Here is a 15,738-nt window from a genome sequence, read left to right as displayed (position 1 = left end):
AGACCTTGAAGGTCTTCTAGTCCAAACCCTGCTTAGGCAGGAAACCCTACACCACTTCAGACAAATGGATATCCAACAACATCTTAAAAACTTCCAGCGTTGGAGCATTCACAGCTTCTGGAGGCAAGTTGTTCCATTGATTAATTGTTCTAACGGTCAGGAAATTTCTTCTTAGTTCTAAGTTGCTTCTCTCCTTGATTAGTTTCCACCCATTGCTTCTTATCCTGCCTGTGATGACCTTGGCATAAAACAAAGGCAGACAGCAAGAGCTTGACCAAAGCTTGTCTTTATTCAGCGGCAGCCATCTGTAAACTAACTTCTGCCCTGGATGACATCATTAAAAAGGTTAACTGTTTCCTAGCCTTAAAGAGCTAAGCACAGCAATTGTACTTAAAATATAACATAAAACTTACACATCATTACATCTCCCCTCTTAAGTATAAAACATCTAATATGTTACAAAATCTTTCCATATTTTGGGTTTAATGGCTTGACCATAGCGAGAGAATGTTACTGCTGTCTGATCATCAGGAAAGTTACTATCAAGTTGTGAGTCGGTCCCAGCATTGTCACATGCTGATATGCTTACATTGTTCTTGGCGTTTTCGGTAGGCTGTATATCCGTGTTCAGAAGTTTTGTGCCATCATGCGCCTGCGCTTCAATTTCCTTGTTGTTTTCTTCTTCTGACGCAGCGTCGGCAGCCGGGTCTGGACGCAGATGACACCTGTTTCTTCTCAATTGCTGTCCACACTTGGTTTCAACTACATATGATTTTGGTGAATTGCCCTCTTTGACAATTCGAGCAGGTTCCCATGTTTTCCCAGTGACTCTATGTCTCACAGCTTGCCCGGCACACAGTGGACGAAGAGGCTTGGTGGATTTATCAAAATACAGTTTTTGCTTTCTCATGTTTATGTCCCTCTGAGCTATTACCCGCTCATGTGCAATGGAACGAGGCTGCAATTTATGTGGAGCAGTAGGCACTGTAGTCCTCAGTGTTCTTCCCATTAGCAGCTGAGCTGGTGAGCATAATCCCTCAATGGGTGTTGCACGATAGTTTAGTAGGCCCAAATACACATCCTGCCCTGACGTTTGTGCTTTCTGTATGATGGATTTGGCTATGCCAACATACTTCTCTGCTAGGCCATTGGCCTGTGGGTGATAAGGGCTTGTGGGTTTGTGCTTAATTCCCCATTCACGCAGGAAGCACTGGAATTCGGCACATGAGAATTGTGGCCCATTATCAGACACCAGTTCTTCACACACTCCATGTCGTGAAAGTATTGTCTTGAAGGCCCATATGACTGTTGCCGCTTTTAAACTTCCCAGCTGCACTAGTTCAAAGTATTTGCTGTAGTAGTCTACTATTATCAGATAGTGTATGTCTCCAAAATGAAAAATGTCCATAGCCAATCTCTGCCATGCCCGTGAAGGAGCATTCCACGGTGTAAGAGGTTCTTTCGCATTGTTTTTTGAAATGTGTGGCAGGTGTCACACTTCTTTACAAGTGTTTCAATGTCAGTGTCCAAATGAGGCCAGTAGACCACCTCCCGTGCTCTGCGCTTACACAGAGTGATGCCCAAATGTCCCTGATGAATTTGTTCCATTACTTCTGCCCGCTGGGACTTAGGTATAAGAATACGGTCACCCATTAGTATGATATCTTCATAAATGGATAGTTCATCTTTCACAGGACAGAATTCCTGCAACTCAGGACACAGCTTCTTGCGTTTTTCTGGCCAGCCATTGCACATGATGCACGTTAATTTCTCTAGTACTTTATCCTGTTTGGTGTCTTGTCTTATTTTCTCCAGCCGTACATCTGATATTGGCATGTTGACTAGTATTGTATGTACCTGCTCTTCCAACTCAGGTTCATCCCTGGCTTCATGTCCTTCTGGAAACACTCTTGACAGGCAATCTGCCATTGGAATTTCCTTCCCAGGCTTATACTTCACTGTGAGATCATACTGCTGTAATTTCATAATCATTCGCTGCAAGCATGGAGGTGTAGAAGCTAGCGGTTTTTGTAGTATGTACTCCAACGGCTTGTGGTCGGTTTCTACAACTACTGGACAGCCATATATGTACTGGTGAAACTTCTCACATCCATTCACAATGGCCAACATCTCTTTCTCAATTTGAGCATAATTGGCTTGTGTCGTGGTCAGTGCACGTGAGGCATAAGCCACGGGATGTCCTTGTTGAGTCAGTACAGCACCTAACCCAAACTGGGATGCATCCACTTGAAGCACAGTGTCAGCATTTACGTCAAAGTATCTCAGTACTGGCCCGGGATATTTGGTGATCAGTTTCTTCACTTTGTCAAAAGTCCTTTCCATGTTTGCATCCGAACACCAAATGGCATCCTTCTGCAGCAATGCACATACCGGTGCTGTCTGTTTGATGCGAGGCCCTTAGAGAATTTCGATAGATAGTTGAAAAGGCCCAATGATGTCTCCAGTTCCTTTCTGGAGGCTGGGGCCTTCATGTTAAGAACTGCTGTGATCTTCTTTGGATCAGGCTTCAAACCCTCTTTGGTTAGTAGGTGTCCAAAATATGTCACTTCTCCTACCCCAATTTGCATTTTATTTGGATTGAGTTTAAGATTTCTTTCACGACATCGATTGAGCAAAGCAGTAAGGTTTCTGTCATGCTCTACTTGATCCTTTCCATAGACCAACAAATCATCAACTATTGCTTCAACACCCTGTAGACCAGCAATTAGTTCATGTGATTTCTTTTGAAATATCTCCTGTGCCGATGCTATGCCGAAAGGCACCCTTGTGAAGCGCCATCGACCCGCAGAGGAGTTGAAAGTAGTGAGGTAACTGCTAGCTTCGTCAAGACGCAATTGCCAGTAACCAGACTGGGCATCTAATACACTGAACACTGTTGCCTCTACTAGCTTGTGTGCTATGTCCTCTATGGTGGGGAGTTTGTAGTGTTCTCTCATTATTACTGTGTTCAAATCACGTGGGTCGATGCATATGAGAATTGCACCTGTGTTATTCTCCACCACAACCATAGAACTGACCCATTCTGATGGTTAAGTGACCTTCTTTACTACTCCCAACTTCTCCATCCTAGTGAGTTCCTGTCTGAGTTTATCCACAAGAGTTAGAGGTATTTTCCTTGGCGCATGGATGACAAGCTGTGCACCCTCTTTTATACGTATGTGGCTTATGCCTGGGAGACACCCCAGGCCCTTGAATAGATCACAGTACTCACATTTAATGTCAGCTTCCATCAGACCTCTGTGCCCACCATCCACAGTCATTACACAAGTCCAATCTCTTTACTTGTTTTGAGACCTAGCACAGCTGGGGCTTGCGTTTCTATCACAAACAATTGTAAAGCCCTTTCCAATCCCATGTAGGCACATTGTACATGACAGTGACCCATTACTTTCAGCTTTTCACCACCATATCCCATTAAATTCGGTAGGTTCAGAGTCTCTAAAGGGGATTCATTCCTGAGGTGTTCCAGATATATGTGGCTCGGCACACAATTTACTTGTGCTCCAGTATCTATTTTGAATGTGACTGGAGTTTTGTTGGCCCCTATCTGTAATGTTACATTGGCTTCATCTGCAGACTGATGTGCTTTCTGTATCGCTGCAAGATATATTGAGGAGCAGTCCGGGTTTGACCCTGCATTGTCATCATTGTCCTCTATAGCATATACAGCCCATGTTTGTGGCCTTTCGGTTTGCAAAGACAGTTTACACACCCTGGCAAAGTGTCCTCTTTTCCTGCATTTGTTGCATGTTTGCCCTCTTGCAGGACAGACACTGTTTTTATGGTGCATATTTCCACAATATCCACAAGCTGCTTCTCTGTTACTTGTTCCAGTGCCATAGGTGCCTTTTATTCCTTTGTATACCCTTTCTTGACCATATCTACTGCTTTGAGTTTCTATAGCAATGATCTGGTGCTGTGTTCCTTCCAGTATCTGCATGTCTTTTCTTGATATTTCATATGCTCTGGCAATCCTTACGGCTTTCTCAAGATTTAAGTCTTCTTCCTGCAGCAGTTTTTCCTGGACTTCCTTAGACTTGCTGCCCATCAAAATACGGTCTTTAATCATATCTCCAGCATCATGAAAAGCACAGTCTTTGGCAAGCAAGCGGAGCTGGGTCACCCAATCATCCACAGATTCACCTCCACACTGGTTTCTCTCATAAAACAGTTTTCTCTGCACTGTGGAGTTTTTTCTCGGGTTGCAGTATGCTTCAAACTTTGCAAACAGTACCTCTGTTTTCTTTTTGTTCTGTGCAGTGATCTCCCCACTTGCTTGCCAGGCTCTGCACACATCACATCCTTTCTGTCCCACACATATTAGAAAGTGTGCTGCTTTCTGCTGATTAGTCCATTTGTCTGTATCAGGTCCTGCAAACACAAGCTCTATCAGCTCCCTCCACCTTAACCAGTTTTCAGATATGTTCCCTGATTCCAAATCCAGGGAAGGAGTGTTCTTTGTGTTGCTGTTTGCTGCCATGCCTCTTCTCATCCCACTCCTGGTACCATGTGATGAGTTAATACAAATAAAGGCAGACAGCAAGGAGCTTGAACCAGAGGCTTGTCTTTACTCAGCAGCAGCTACTTCCTGCCCCCAGATCACATGACTAGAAATGTTAACTGTTTCCTAACATGCATAAAGAACTGGGCATAACAATTGAACTTAAGATATAACATAAAACATACACATCAGTACAAGCTCCGCCTGGCTGCGTCCGCGAACAGTATGATCGGAGCGCCCCCTGTGGGAAGAGCGACGCAGCGCTCTGGCTAGGCTAGCAGGGGGTGCCAAGAGGCTTCGGAGCTGTGGGAGTTATGGGACTGTCGGGCAGAGCAAAGTGAAGGGAGGGGCCGGGGTTCTGAGAAGGGGGGGGAATGGGGAGAGCCCGACCTTTCTTCACGGGGAGAAAGAGGGAGGAAAAGACTCCCCTGCCCTCCGCATCCCTGCTGAGCACCGAAGACGCTCCAGGAGAATGGCGGTTCTTTTGGCCTCTTTAACTCGCTTCTCCTGCAACTCCTCCGCAGCCTTTCTCACACGCTTTGCCCGATCTTCACCCACTGCTCTCACTTTCCCTCCCATTCCCTCCCTGGATTTAAGCCCCCTCCTCAAATGCTCTCATTCACCCACAAAACAGGCAACAACAAAAACAACCTCCCACAACCAACCTCCCACACACAATCCCAGACACACATAGACACACACACACCCCGCTACCCTTAGCAAATCTCCCTCCCTCGCCCCTCTTGCCCCTCCACAAGCATCTTCTGCAGCATCCCTTCTCCCCTCCCCCCTCAGCCAAACACAAAGCCATCCTGCCCGCCCCTCACCTGCACTGCTCCCACACCCCCGGGTTAGCCAGAACATCCCACACTACCCACTCACCGTTTCTGCCACCCTTCAAGTAATTGCCCCCAAGCGCAACCCCCCAGCGTCCTTTGGAGAAGAGCCACAGAGCACAGGCTGTCCCTGCCTTGCTTGGGGAGATGGGCAGGTTTCCTCAGGAGGGCATTATGCAGCATTGAAGGTTTGTGAAGGCTGTCCCTGCCTTGCTTGGGGAGATGGGCAGGTTTCCTCAGGAGGGCATTATGCAGCATTGAAGGTTTGTGAAGGCTGTCCCTGCCTTGCTTGGGGAGATGGGCAGGTTTCCTCAGGAGGGCATTATGCAGCATTGAAGGTTTGCTGTCCCTGCCTTGCTTGGGGAGATGGGCAGGTTTCCTCAGGAGGGTATTATGCAGCATTGAAGGTTTGTGACCTGGTCAATGATGCGGCTGCCTTTAGACAGGATCCCTTCAACCTCCTCCTGGGGAGAGTCTCAAGGTCCCCTTTCTCTGGGCATCTTCTCCAGCCCTTCACAGACAATACAAGCTTGGAAGATGAGAAGAGAAAATGCTTTAGGTAGAAATTGTAGAGTGGAAAATTAAAGGATCTGAAAACTGCTATTTTGTTTCTCTGGCTGATGAAAGAAAGAAAAAATACAGTGGAAATTTCTTTACACATTTTATTTATTTAATATTCTTTTGCTGTGAAGTACATACCAAAATAAAAACAATTCCAAACTGAAATCCCAGACAGCTGTTCTTCTGACCACTTTTGGCAAAGGAGGTTTTATCAGGAAATCAAGAAAGAACTATATAAAAGGGATGAAGATTTCTCTCCCCAGCTAAGAGCCAGTGAAACATGGCATTTCACATCATTCTGGCATTCTCAGGGAGAGGATCAGGCAACCAGGCTGGTGCTTGGTTCCCACAGTTTCCTTCTGACCTTTTTTCCTACACACTCTTTCACACACACACACTTTCAGCCATAGTGACTAGTGCCCAAATTATTTTTATAAGATGTCACACTCAGTAGCTGTTGCTGAACAGCAAATTACTCTGAATAACTTTCAAAGAGTTATCTTTAACAAGATTTATTGAAAGGGAAGGAAACTACAGGAATTCCAGTCATTCAGCAATTTCCCATTTTGAAACACATAGATTTCTTTGACTCCGGCATACTGTAGAAAGAATTAATATCTCCTTTCAAATAAAAACAATTAATAATTCCAATGTCATAATGGTATTATGTTTTTACATTTGTTCTGGCTGTGAGATGCTCCTTTGTGTTCAGGTCTGGCCTCAGAAGGATAATGTAGCACTTGGGGATGAAGATGCAGCCCAGCAGACCAGCACTGGAGGCCAGGATGGAGAAGACCTGCACAGCCACCATGTATTTCCCTTTGGTGCTCAGGTAGGTGGGCACAAAAGTCACCCAGACGCTGCAGAAGACCAGCATGCTGAAGGTGATCAGCTTGGCTTCGTTGAAGGCCCCAGGCAGATTCCTGGCCAGGAAAGCCACCGTGAAGCAGATGGCAGCCAGGAAGCCCATGTAGCTGAGGGTGACGTAGAACATGACAACGGTCCCTTCGTTGCATTGCAGGATGATCTCTCCAGGCTGGGAGTGGAGGTCAGAGTCAGGGAAGGGGGGAGAAACTCCCAGCCAGATGGAGCAGATGATAATTTGGACAGCAAAGCAAGAAAGGATGATGGAGTTGGCCAAGCTCTTCCCCAACCATCTCTTCACTCGATTTCCTGGTTTTGTGGCCAGGAAAGCCAAGACCACCGTGATGGTTTTGGCCAAGAGAGAAGAAATGGCAACTGAGAAGACGAAGCTGAAAACCATTTGTTGTAGAAGGCAGGTGGCTTTCCTGGGTTGACCAATGAACAGAGAAGGAGACAAGAAGCAAAGCAGGAGGGAGACCAGGAGGATGTAGGAGAGGTCCCGGTTGTTGGCTTTGACAATGGGAGTTTCTCTGTATTTAATGAAAATGATTAAAACAAGCCCTGTGATTAGGAAGAAGAATAGAGCAAAAGAGACCAGGATGATGCCCAGAAGTTCTTCATAAGACAGGTAGGTTATAAGTTTGGGGATACAGTGGATTCTGTTTTCATTTGGATATCTTTCATCTGGACATTTGGTGCATTTTTCTGTATCTGAAAAACCCCAAAACAATATTTCTTTAACATTCTGTCCTTTCATCTTACAAGAAATACCTTCTTTGGATAACAACTGATACCAAGGGCATTTTCCAAGAAGTATTTCTTAATGATTTCATTAAAAAGAGCATAAGAAGGATATATATTTTTTAAAAGTGTAGCTAGTATATGAAATTGAGGGAAGTCCTAGGATGTTAATTTCTTCAAGTGTAATGTGTAATGTAATTCATAGGAAGCTACATTATTAGAGGTTAATATTGAATCATATAATCTTTTAAGGCAAACATCCTGGGTCCTGCCACATAGCAGTTAATATACTGGACTTGGAGGATACCTACAGTATCTTGTAACATCTGGAAGCAACCTGGAACTAAGGAGAAACTTCCTATGAGTGAGAACAATTAATCAGTGGAACAACTGGCCTCCAGGGGTTTTTGGTTCTTCAACTTTGGAGGTTTTTAAGAAGAGTCTGGACAGTCACTTGTCTCAAATTGTATAGGGTTTCCTGATTGAGCAGGGGGTAGGATTAGAAGACCTCCCAGGTCCCTTCCAGCTCTACTCTCATTTATTGATCTACATGACTGGCAGACTATTTGTGTAATGAGTTCCCCTCATAACTATCCACCACACCATATTATGGACCAGTGACACCTTCTCAGTGATCCTCAAAGGGAAGATCCAATAAACAGTGAATTGCAAGGCCTTTCAGAAGGTGGACCTAAAACAATTCATCAAGTTTCAAAGAACTCAGATCTTCCTAGAAAGGTGAATTTAGCAGCACAAGTCCAAACTAAAAAGCAGAAGAGAAATTTCCTCTGCTGTTAGTAAAGCTTGCCCAGTCTGCCACCCCCTCCTCCTATCTCTTCCCAGCCCCTCCTTCAAAGTCTTTTTGATTTACTTACTTTTAGATAAGAAATTGTGCAGGTTAAAAAAAACAGGTGAACTTCAATCTGTCTTTTAACTTGCCCTTTCTATCAAAATGTTCTGGATTGATCCAGTTCCACAAAGCCTCCCATTTTCCTCAGTGTGACCCACCTTCCTGAGTGGAGAAGGTCCCCTCCGGACAAGGAACGCAGTCATAGCAGCAAACTGGCTCTCCTTCTCGAGCCCTCTTGACAAATCCAGGATGACAATTTTCCGCACATTTGGACTGAGGCAGGGACTGAGCAGAGAAACAAGGAATGGCAAAGAAAATGTGTTAGGACTCTCCATCCATGGAAAATTGCGGGTGTGTGTGTGTGAGAAATGGACATTAGATAAGTAGATTCTAGGCTTCATTGAGGTGAATATGAAATCTCTGACTCCTTCCAAACAGGTGTAGGAGATGTGACCCTGGCAGATTCTTCATTTAGTTCCTCTCTTTTGTTTCTAGCATATCATGTTGGAAAAAAAATATTTTTCTACTTAATAAAGTCTGGAGGGAAGGGATTATGTATAAAAGAGGAAGTAAAAGATGAAAACCTGTACAATGCTTTGTTCATAAATATGTTATTTGTACTAAAAAACAATAAAAACTCTATTCGAAAAACCATAAATTGATTAGCTTGCTTCACTGTTCTTCAGAGGACAATTTGGCAGGCAAAATGACCAAGCCATTGGGTGGAGTACACCATGGGGAAATATTAAGTTAATTGGATTTATGTCTACCCCAGTCATGAAGGGAGGAGTGTCAGAGAATTCATGACTGGCAGAAACATGGCAACAAGGTCAGCCAATGAATAAGCATAGCAACTGAGTCAGCCAATGGGGACTGTTTGGAAACTGAAACAGTTTGTAGGCTAGGCATGGTTCAGCTCTGAGTCTGTGCAAAAGCTGCAAACTAGTCCAGTCTGTCTGCTGAATTGAAACTGAAACTGTTCTTTCCTCTGCCTGTCTTTGCTTGTACTCTCTACCATGTTGGAACAATCAGCCATTGGTATTGTATATTTATTTTCATGTGTTTGATTATATATAAAGAGAAGTTAATGAATCTGGCTGAATTAGTTACCTATGTGTGCTTTCTGGATTTGATTTCTGCCTCAAACTCTGACAAATTGCATGACACCAACTGGCATGGAAGGCCAACCACCCTGAAGACTATAGACTTTGCCCACTTGAAATGGGACCTCAGGCTTTGGGAAACAGAGAAAAGACACCAAAATTTATCCTACCTTATTGAGCAACTTTAGCTGTGAAAGAGCATCTTGGTTGATAGTCAGTCTCTGTCTCTCAAAATGCGCCAGAATCTCTTGCCAGGCATCCTCCTTGGAGAGAACCAAGAAGATATCAATGCCCAGATCAGCTGTTATCTCCCCATTTTGATCCAAGTACAATTCAATGCTGGAAATATTCCAAAATTCATTCTTCTCCAGAAAGGGATGAAACTAGAATGGGAACATCCAATAACTTGAAAAACAGAAAACTTTGTTTCTTATCCCACATTGAATCTTTCTTCTATAATTATCCAATCTCCAAATATGGTTAAATAGGGTACAAATACTGCCAATATCTTCATAAGTGAATGAAAAAGTTTGACAAAAATTTGCCAATCATATACTGACAAAATATAGAGAAAATATAATCAACACAATTGGTCAATTACAGGAAACATTCTAGAGCAGATGACAGCTAAAATGAACAGAGAAAAAAAGATGATCCATAAACTCTTTGAAAACAACAGGTTGATTGCCAGAAAGCATGGGTTGATCAAGAAGAAATCTGTCAGGCTAATCTTCTCCCTGGTCATCCTGATGGAAAACATCTCCAGATGTGCTAATTCTAATTAACTGTAATGCGACATTAACAAAATTTTGAAAATCTGAAAGAACAAATCTCTCACCAACTGTTTTCTCATCCTGAAAAGTTAGTGAGGATCCTTTCTGAGTTTCTTTCTCTCCCATTATGCAGCTGCAGGATTCTCCCCTCTTCTCTGATCCTTCCCTAGGCAGCCTCTCTTCCCCTCATCCCAAAAGTCATTCTCAGATATCATTACACTTCCTGAATAGATTATGGGAACTCTGGTGATAGAACTGGATTTCAATATAGGACCCACAAACAACTGTGTGATGGGATTATAAATTTGAGGGGTGGATGATATGATAACTAAGTGGATAAAAACTGTCTTCAAAATGATACTCAAATAATTTGTAACCTTTTAAAATCTTTCCTATGAATCCTAAAGGTGATGGTTAACAATTTGCCATTGGTCATCAATTTTTTTATGTTGTCATTAACATGGTCATTAATACGATCTTAGAGTAAGCTAATTTGATGTGATTTAAAGAATATAAAGTCTTTCAACTTAGAAGCCTTATTTGAAACATCATTTTAAAAGTTTGAAAAAATAACAATGGTTTTAAATCAACAAGGCGATAATCAGAAGCAAGCAACAATCGTTGAATCGGATGGATTGGATGGATGGACTGGAAATTAACTTGCATCCCTGAGGAAGGAGTCTAGTTTGACAGCAGGCTGCTTGGAGATGGTTGGAGAGGCCATGGACCCTGAAGACTCAAAGTGGACAGAACGGATGACTGATGAAATGGATTCTTTCAAGAAGATTGAGGGAGATTGGGGAATGAACTTGTCATATTTACCTGGAAAACAAGTCTTAAATGTCATCATGTTTCAATTTACAGGAGGTCCTATGACTTTGGGGAATGGAAAGCAGTTGTTGGGAAAGATCCTAATTAAAATTTTAAGGAAATGTATTATTATTAAGAATCAAACAATGATGTTTAACCCTGGACAAATTCTGCATGGATCAGAGGTAATGATTGTGGTGGTCTGTGGTAGATAAGAAACCCCTGTAAATTTTCTGTGAGTTAAATACAATAGCAGATAACAGACAATTTTGAATTTTTGAAATGTAACTTTATTGTTGGATTGTTAACTACATTTTTTATATACAGCAAATACAGTAGATGACAAGTCAAGTAGTTGGAAATAGATGTGTAGTTTATAATTGTGGGCCTGTTTTGCAAGGGGGAGAAACTATTATAGCTGTATTGTATTCAACTGGGGGGACAATATGCATATTTTTTTCTGTTTTTAATGCACACTTTAAAAAAAATCTGTCTCATTTTGTTTTGTCTTTGCAATAGTTTTATTTCCCAAAACTTGTATTTTACTGTTCCAAATAAAATAAAATATAATGAGAGGAATATCAAGTTTCCAGAAACAATATTTATGATTAGCACACAGAAAAGGGTGCATAAGTAAAAAGTAGTAGAACAATATCTGATTTTTAGCAACTAGGACTTGACTAACAATAGAGTCTCATATAAGAACATGAATGATGGGCTGGAAGAAAGACGAGGGATACCAAACCTGTTATGTACGTACGTACATACGTCAGGAATCTACATAAGGTTTCATGCTCTCCATTGATTGGGTGTGCTGACCGTGGGAGATTTAACCTGTTGTCATTGGCTGGCTGTTCTGCCTGGAGCTCCTTAAAGGGTGAGCTCCGGCAGCCCAGCCGGCAGAGTGGAGTCACATTTTGCTGGAAATAAAAAGTCCTGAAATCACTAGCGAGTCGCCTGCTGCATTTGCGCCGATCTATCAAAACCTGATATGTATGCTTGTGAAAATGATCTCAAAATCATAGTTAACTGGAAACAGAATCTGAGTCAGCCGGGAGATGCCCATGGAAAGAAGGCAAATGCAGCCGTAAGAATCTCAGGAAGTGAACGTTCTGGTTTGGGGAGACCCCAACTCAAGGACCAGGTCCCCTTGCAGGCACCACACGTGGAGGAGAATTTGCACAAAATCTACATCAGGGAAGGACAATGAAGCCCAGGAATAGATGAAAGGATGAGCTCTTTTAGAGCTGAGCTAGTAAAGCAGAGAAGTTCAGTTTCCTCTTCATGGATTATCTGAGTGCAAAGACGGAGCATCCATCAGTCAGAGAAGCTTGAACTGAGATTCCTGCAGAGAGGAGGGGTTGGGCTAGATGGTCTCAGGGTCTCCTCCTAATTTATAAAGGTTGTCATGCCACAACATGTAACTGTTATGCTGTTGTTGCTCTAGCCCCACCTAGTGGCCGGGGGCAGATAAGCCTCACTATAAGGTCTGAAGCCAGACTCCATTTTCTGTCAGCCTTTGGAGAAGATGGAAGCAGCCGTTGTGACCGAGACCCCTGGTCATCCGGAGACGGCCTCCCTCCCTCACACGGAGCATCGCTGGAGAGGTTCCAGCTGCTTCTTTGCTGGCTGTTAGTGAATGCTGCCTATCTCGTCTTTCTATTCGATTTGCACTCTTTGCATCTCCTCAGTTTCACCTGCCCTCTTCTCCCAATAAAGCATCCTGATCCACATAGGGGGATTTAGCTGCCTGTCGAGCTGCACATGGACCCATGTGCAGTGGGGATGGAACAAAAGTGAAGCTAATCACAAACCCACACATAAAGGTAAAGGTTGCCCTGCACATGTGTGCTAGTCACTTCCAGCATTAGCCAGGAGTTACATCTGGTGGCCAAGCATGGACAAGGGCATAATAGAATGGGTCGTTACATGTATACCATGTCAGGAATCCAGACCAGCACCCCCCTCCCCTGTTGCGTCTCCTCACGAATGGGAGGCCCCTAAGTCACCATGGTCTAGGGTACATGTCAGAGGTGAGTTCCTACCAGTATGGACTGGTTTGGCCGAACTGGTAGTAACTTCACAGCCTGGGTTGCTGGAACCAGCAGTGACCCAGGCCTACCATGCCCCTGAACCAGTTCTCTCGGTGCCTCTTATGGTGCCACCATATTGTTTTTGTCTTCAGCGTATGCGCAGAGTAACCAGCAGTAGCGGCAGCTGGAACCCACCCCTGGCTTGATCCCACTTAGGAGCCTCAGTGTACTTGTGAGTACTATTGGCCTTTCTCCCTGCCTCTCCCAGCCAATGTTGCTCATGAGTAAACTGCAGCTCAAATCTCCCGCGTGTTGCACGCCCAAAAATGGCATGAAGGCATGGGCGAAGGCTGGGAGGGGGGTGCAACATGCGGGATGGGACCCGCCTGTTCCTGTAGCCCAGCTTAGCATGCCAGCAGGAGCGGCATGCTGTGGCTACAACCGCAAGGAAGGCCTGTCAGAGGTGAGAAGGGGAATTCCTCCCGCAGATGTCGCAGCAGCCGCCCGGGAGAGGCGCTCCCCAACTCCCCAGACCAGGCCCGCAGCTCCCACCAGACTGAGGCTGCAGCCGCCACCCGCTCCCTTTGCCTGCCCAGCTAGGGGAAGCAGGAGCAGCGCTGGTCATGGCTGAGAGCTTTCTTTACCAGTTGGTAGCCAAAAAGTTCTCCCTTTTAAAAGCCTCCAGTGATGGAGCATTAGGATCCAACTGCACTTCAACCAACCAATCAACCCACCGGGGCTTAGTTTGGAAACAGAAGAAGAAAGAACCGCTGAGTGGCTGCGCCCAGGCAGTGGGATGTTGGGGGGGGCTGGGTGAGCGGGAGGGTAGGAGGTCTCTGAGCAAGCGAGGCCACGAGATGCGCATCTTACCGGAGACTGGCAGCTCCGGATCTTGCGGCTTTTTCGGCTTTTTCTTTTAAAAAAACACCTCTCCAGACGAGCTTGAATACCTTCAAGGTTGCTTTGGGAGGAGGCAGATGGGCAGCATTCCCCCCCCGCCGTTCTGGGTTCCTGTAAGCCTTGGAGCCTCAGAGCCTGAAGCCTTGGAGCAACTGTCAGCCCTCATGAGTGCGAGAAGTTGTTAATTGCCTTTACTGTGCAAGGGACGGGACTTGCTGCAGGCTCCAAGGCTGGAGGTGCCTGGGAACGGGGGGCGGGGGAGGATGCTGCCCATTTTCCTGCCCCCTCCAGAAGCAACCTTATCTGGAGAGGCTTATCTGGAGAGGCTTTTTAAAAAGAAAATCCTGAAAAAGCCACAAAATCCAGAGTGAAGGGTCGTCAGTTGCGGCAGCGCCTCCTCCAGCCCCACTTGGCTTCTTTCTTAATTTGATCAACAATTTTAAAAGCCCAATAATATCAATGTCATTGATGATGATGATGATGATGATGCACATCCTACATTTTAATGGACTTCTCAGAGAAAGGGGTTGGTGGATTGCAAAATGTTACAGGGCTAAAATATCTATGCATTCTTCCCATATCTTAGAATCGAGTGGCAACCTCCCCACTGCCTCAAAATTACGTATCATGTATTAATGCATGGCAATGTTACTTTAGCCAGGAGTGTTAATACAAAAGTAGTTGTTTGGCTGCCAACAATTGCTAATCCTTTCAGTTGATGCTCGTGTGTTCCCTAGTTGGTGGGGATACAGAGCGGGACTGCCTGAACCGCTGTTTCCTTTCTCCCTGGGCTCCGTCTTCCGAGCAGAACAGTGAAGAGCCCCTACTGCATGCACAGGGCACCCAGCTGCCGGAGCGGATGTGGCGGCAGACGTTGTACATGAGGGCCCCGTGGAAACCCGATCCCAGGTGGCTGGGTGCTGCTGCTGCTGGAGCTGCATTGCCCCGCTGGGTTTGGGGGCTTCCGCCTTTCATGCTACGCTTTGCAGCTGCCAGAGCCCCATGCAGACCCTGCTGGGCTGCCCGTGTGGCTTCTCCCTGGACCTGTCCCAGCTCTGGCAATGCTTCCTGGCCCTGCAGCGCTCACTGCACCCGGACTGCTTCAGCCGCCAACTACAGGTGGAAGCCGCTCAAGTGCGGAGTCCTGCAGCAGCACGCTGCGTTGATCGACCTGGCTTATGGCACTCTCCTCAGCCCACTCTGCCATGGCTCGTCTGGAGCTGCATGCAGTCGAATTGGTGGTGGGCAGTGATGTGGAGACTAAGGGAATGGGGGCCAAGTTCTCTGCTTGTTTAATTTACTAGCTAAAATGGGACCAAACTTGACAAATACCTGCTAGTACAACTTATCACCCCTAGCGCAACTACAAACCGCAGCCCAGCAAAATTGCTGATGGGCTGCAAACTCAGATCACAATTAGACAGACTACACCCAAGTTATAACACAGAGACAGCCACAGATTCGACCAACCAACACCGATCATTTAACAGTGGGGACCTAGTATATGCCCAAAATTATACAGCGGCCTGGGTCCCTGCCAAGGTAATCACGATTATAGGTCTCTAATCTTACCAAGTTGAATTAAGGTAAAGTTCCCCTCGCACATATGTGCTAGTTGTTCCCAATTCTAGGTTCATCTAGGCCAGTGTTTCTCAAACTTGGCGACTTTAAGTCCTGTGGACTTCAACTCCCAGAATCCCCCAGCCAGCATAGCTGGCTGGGGAATTCTGGGAGTTGAAGTCCAC

The 15,738-nt window shown here is 45.1% G+C and overlaps 1 protein-coding gene across 1 annotated transcript in view; it reads right to left on the bottom strand.

Moving 5' to 3' along the window:
• Positions 1-14,968, bottom strand: part of LOC309393733 (vomeronasal type-2 receptor 26-like) — a gene marked incomplete at both ends in the record, with an annotated part of 65,723 nt that extends 50,755 nt beyond the window's left edge. Inside the window, 2 exons of the mRNA XM_081956228.1 lie at positions 590-708; positions 14,821-14,968. Of these exons, the coding sequence (XP_081812354.1) occupies positions 590-708; positions 14,821-14,968 (267 nt within the window). The remainder of the gene's footprint in view (positions 1-589; positions 709-14,820) is intronic.
• Positions 14,969-15,738: the final 770 nt, after the last annotated feature.

This window comes from Natrix helvetica (assembly GCF_964273705.1).
Source record: "Natrix helvetica genome assembly, chromosome: 5".
In the NCBI taxonomy this organism is placed as follows: domain Eukaryota; kingdom Metazoa; phylum Chordata; class Lepidosauria; order Squamata; family Natricidae; genus Natrix; species Natrix helvetica.
The sequence above is the reverse complement of the archived record's forward strand: the minus strand, read 5'-3'. Positions and strand labels throughout refer to the sequence as shown.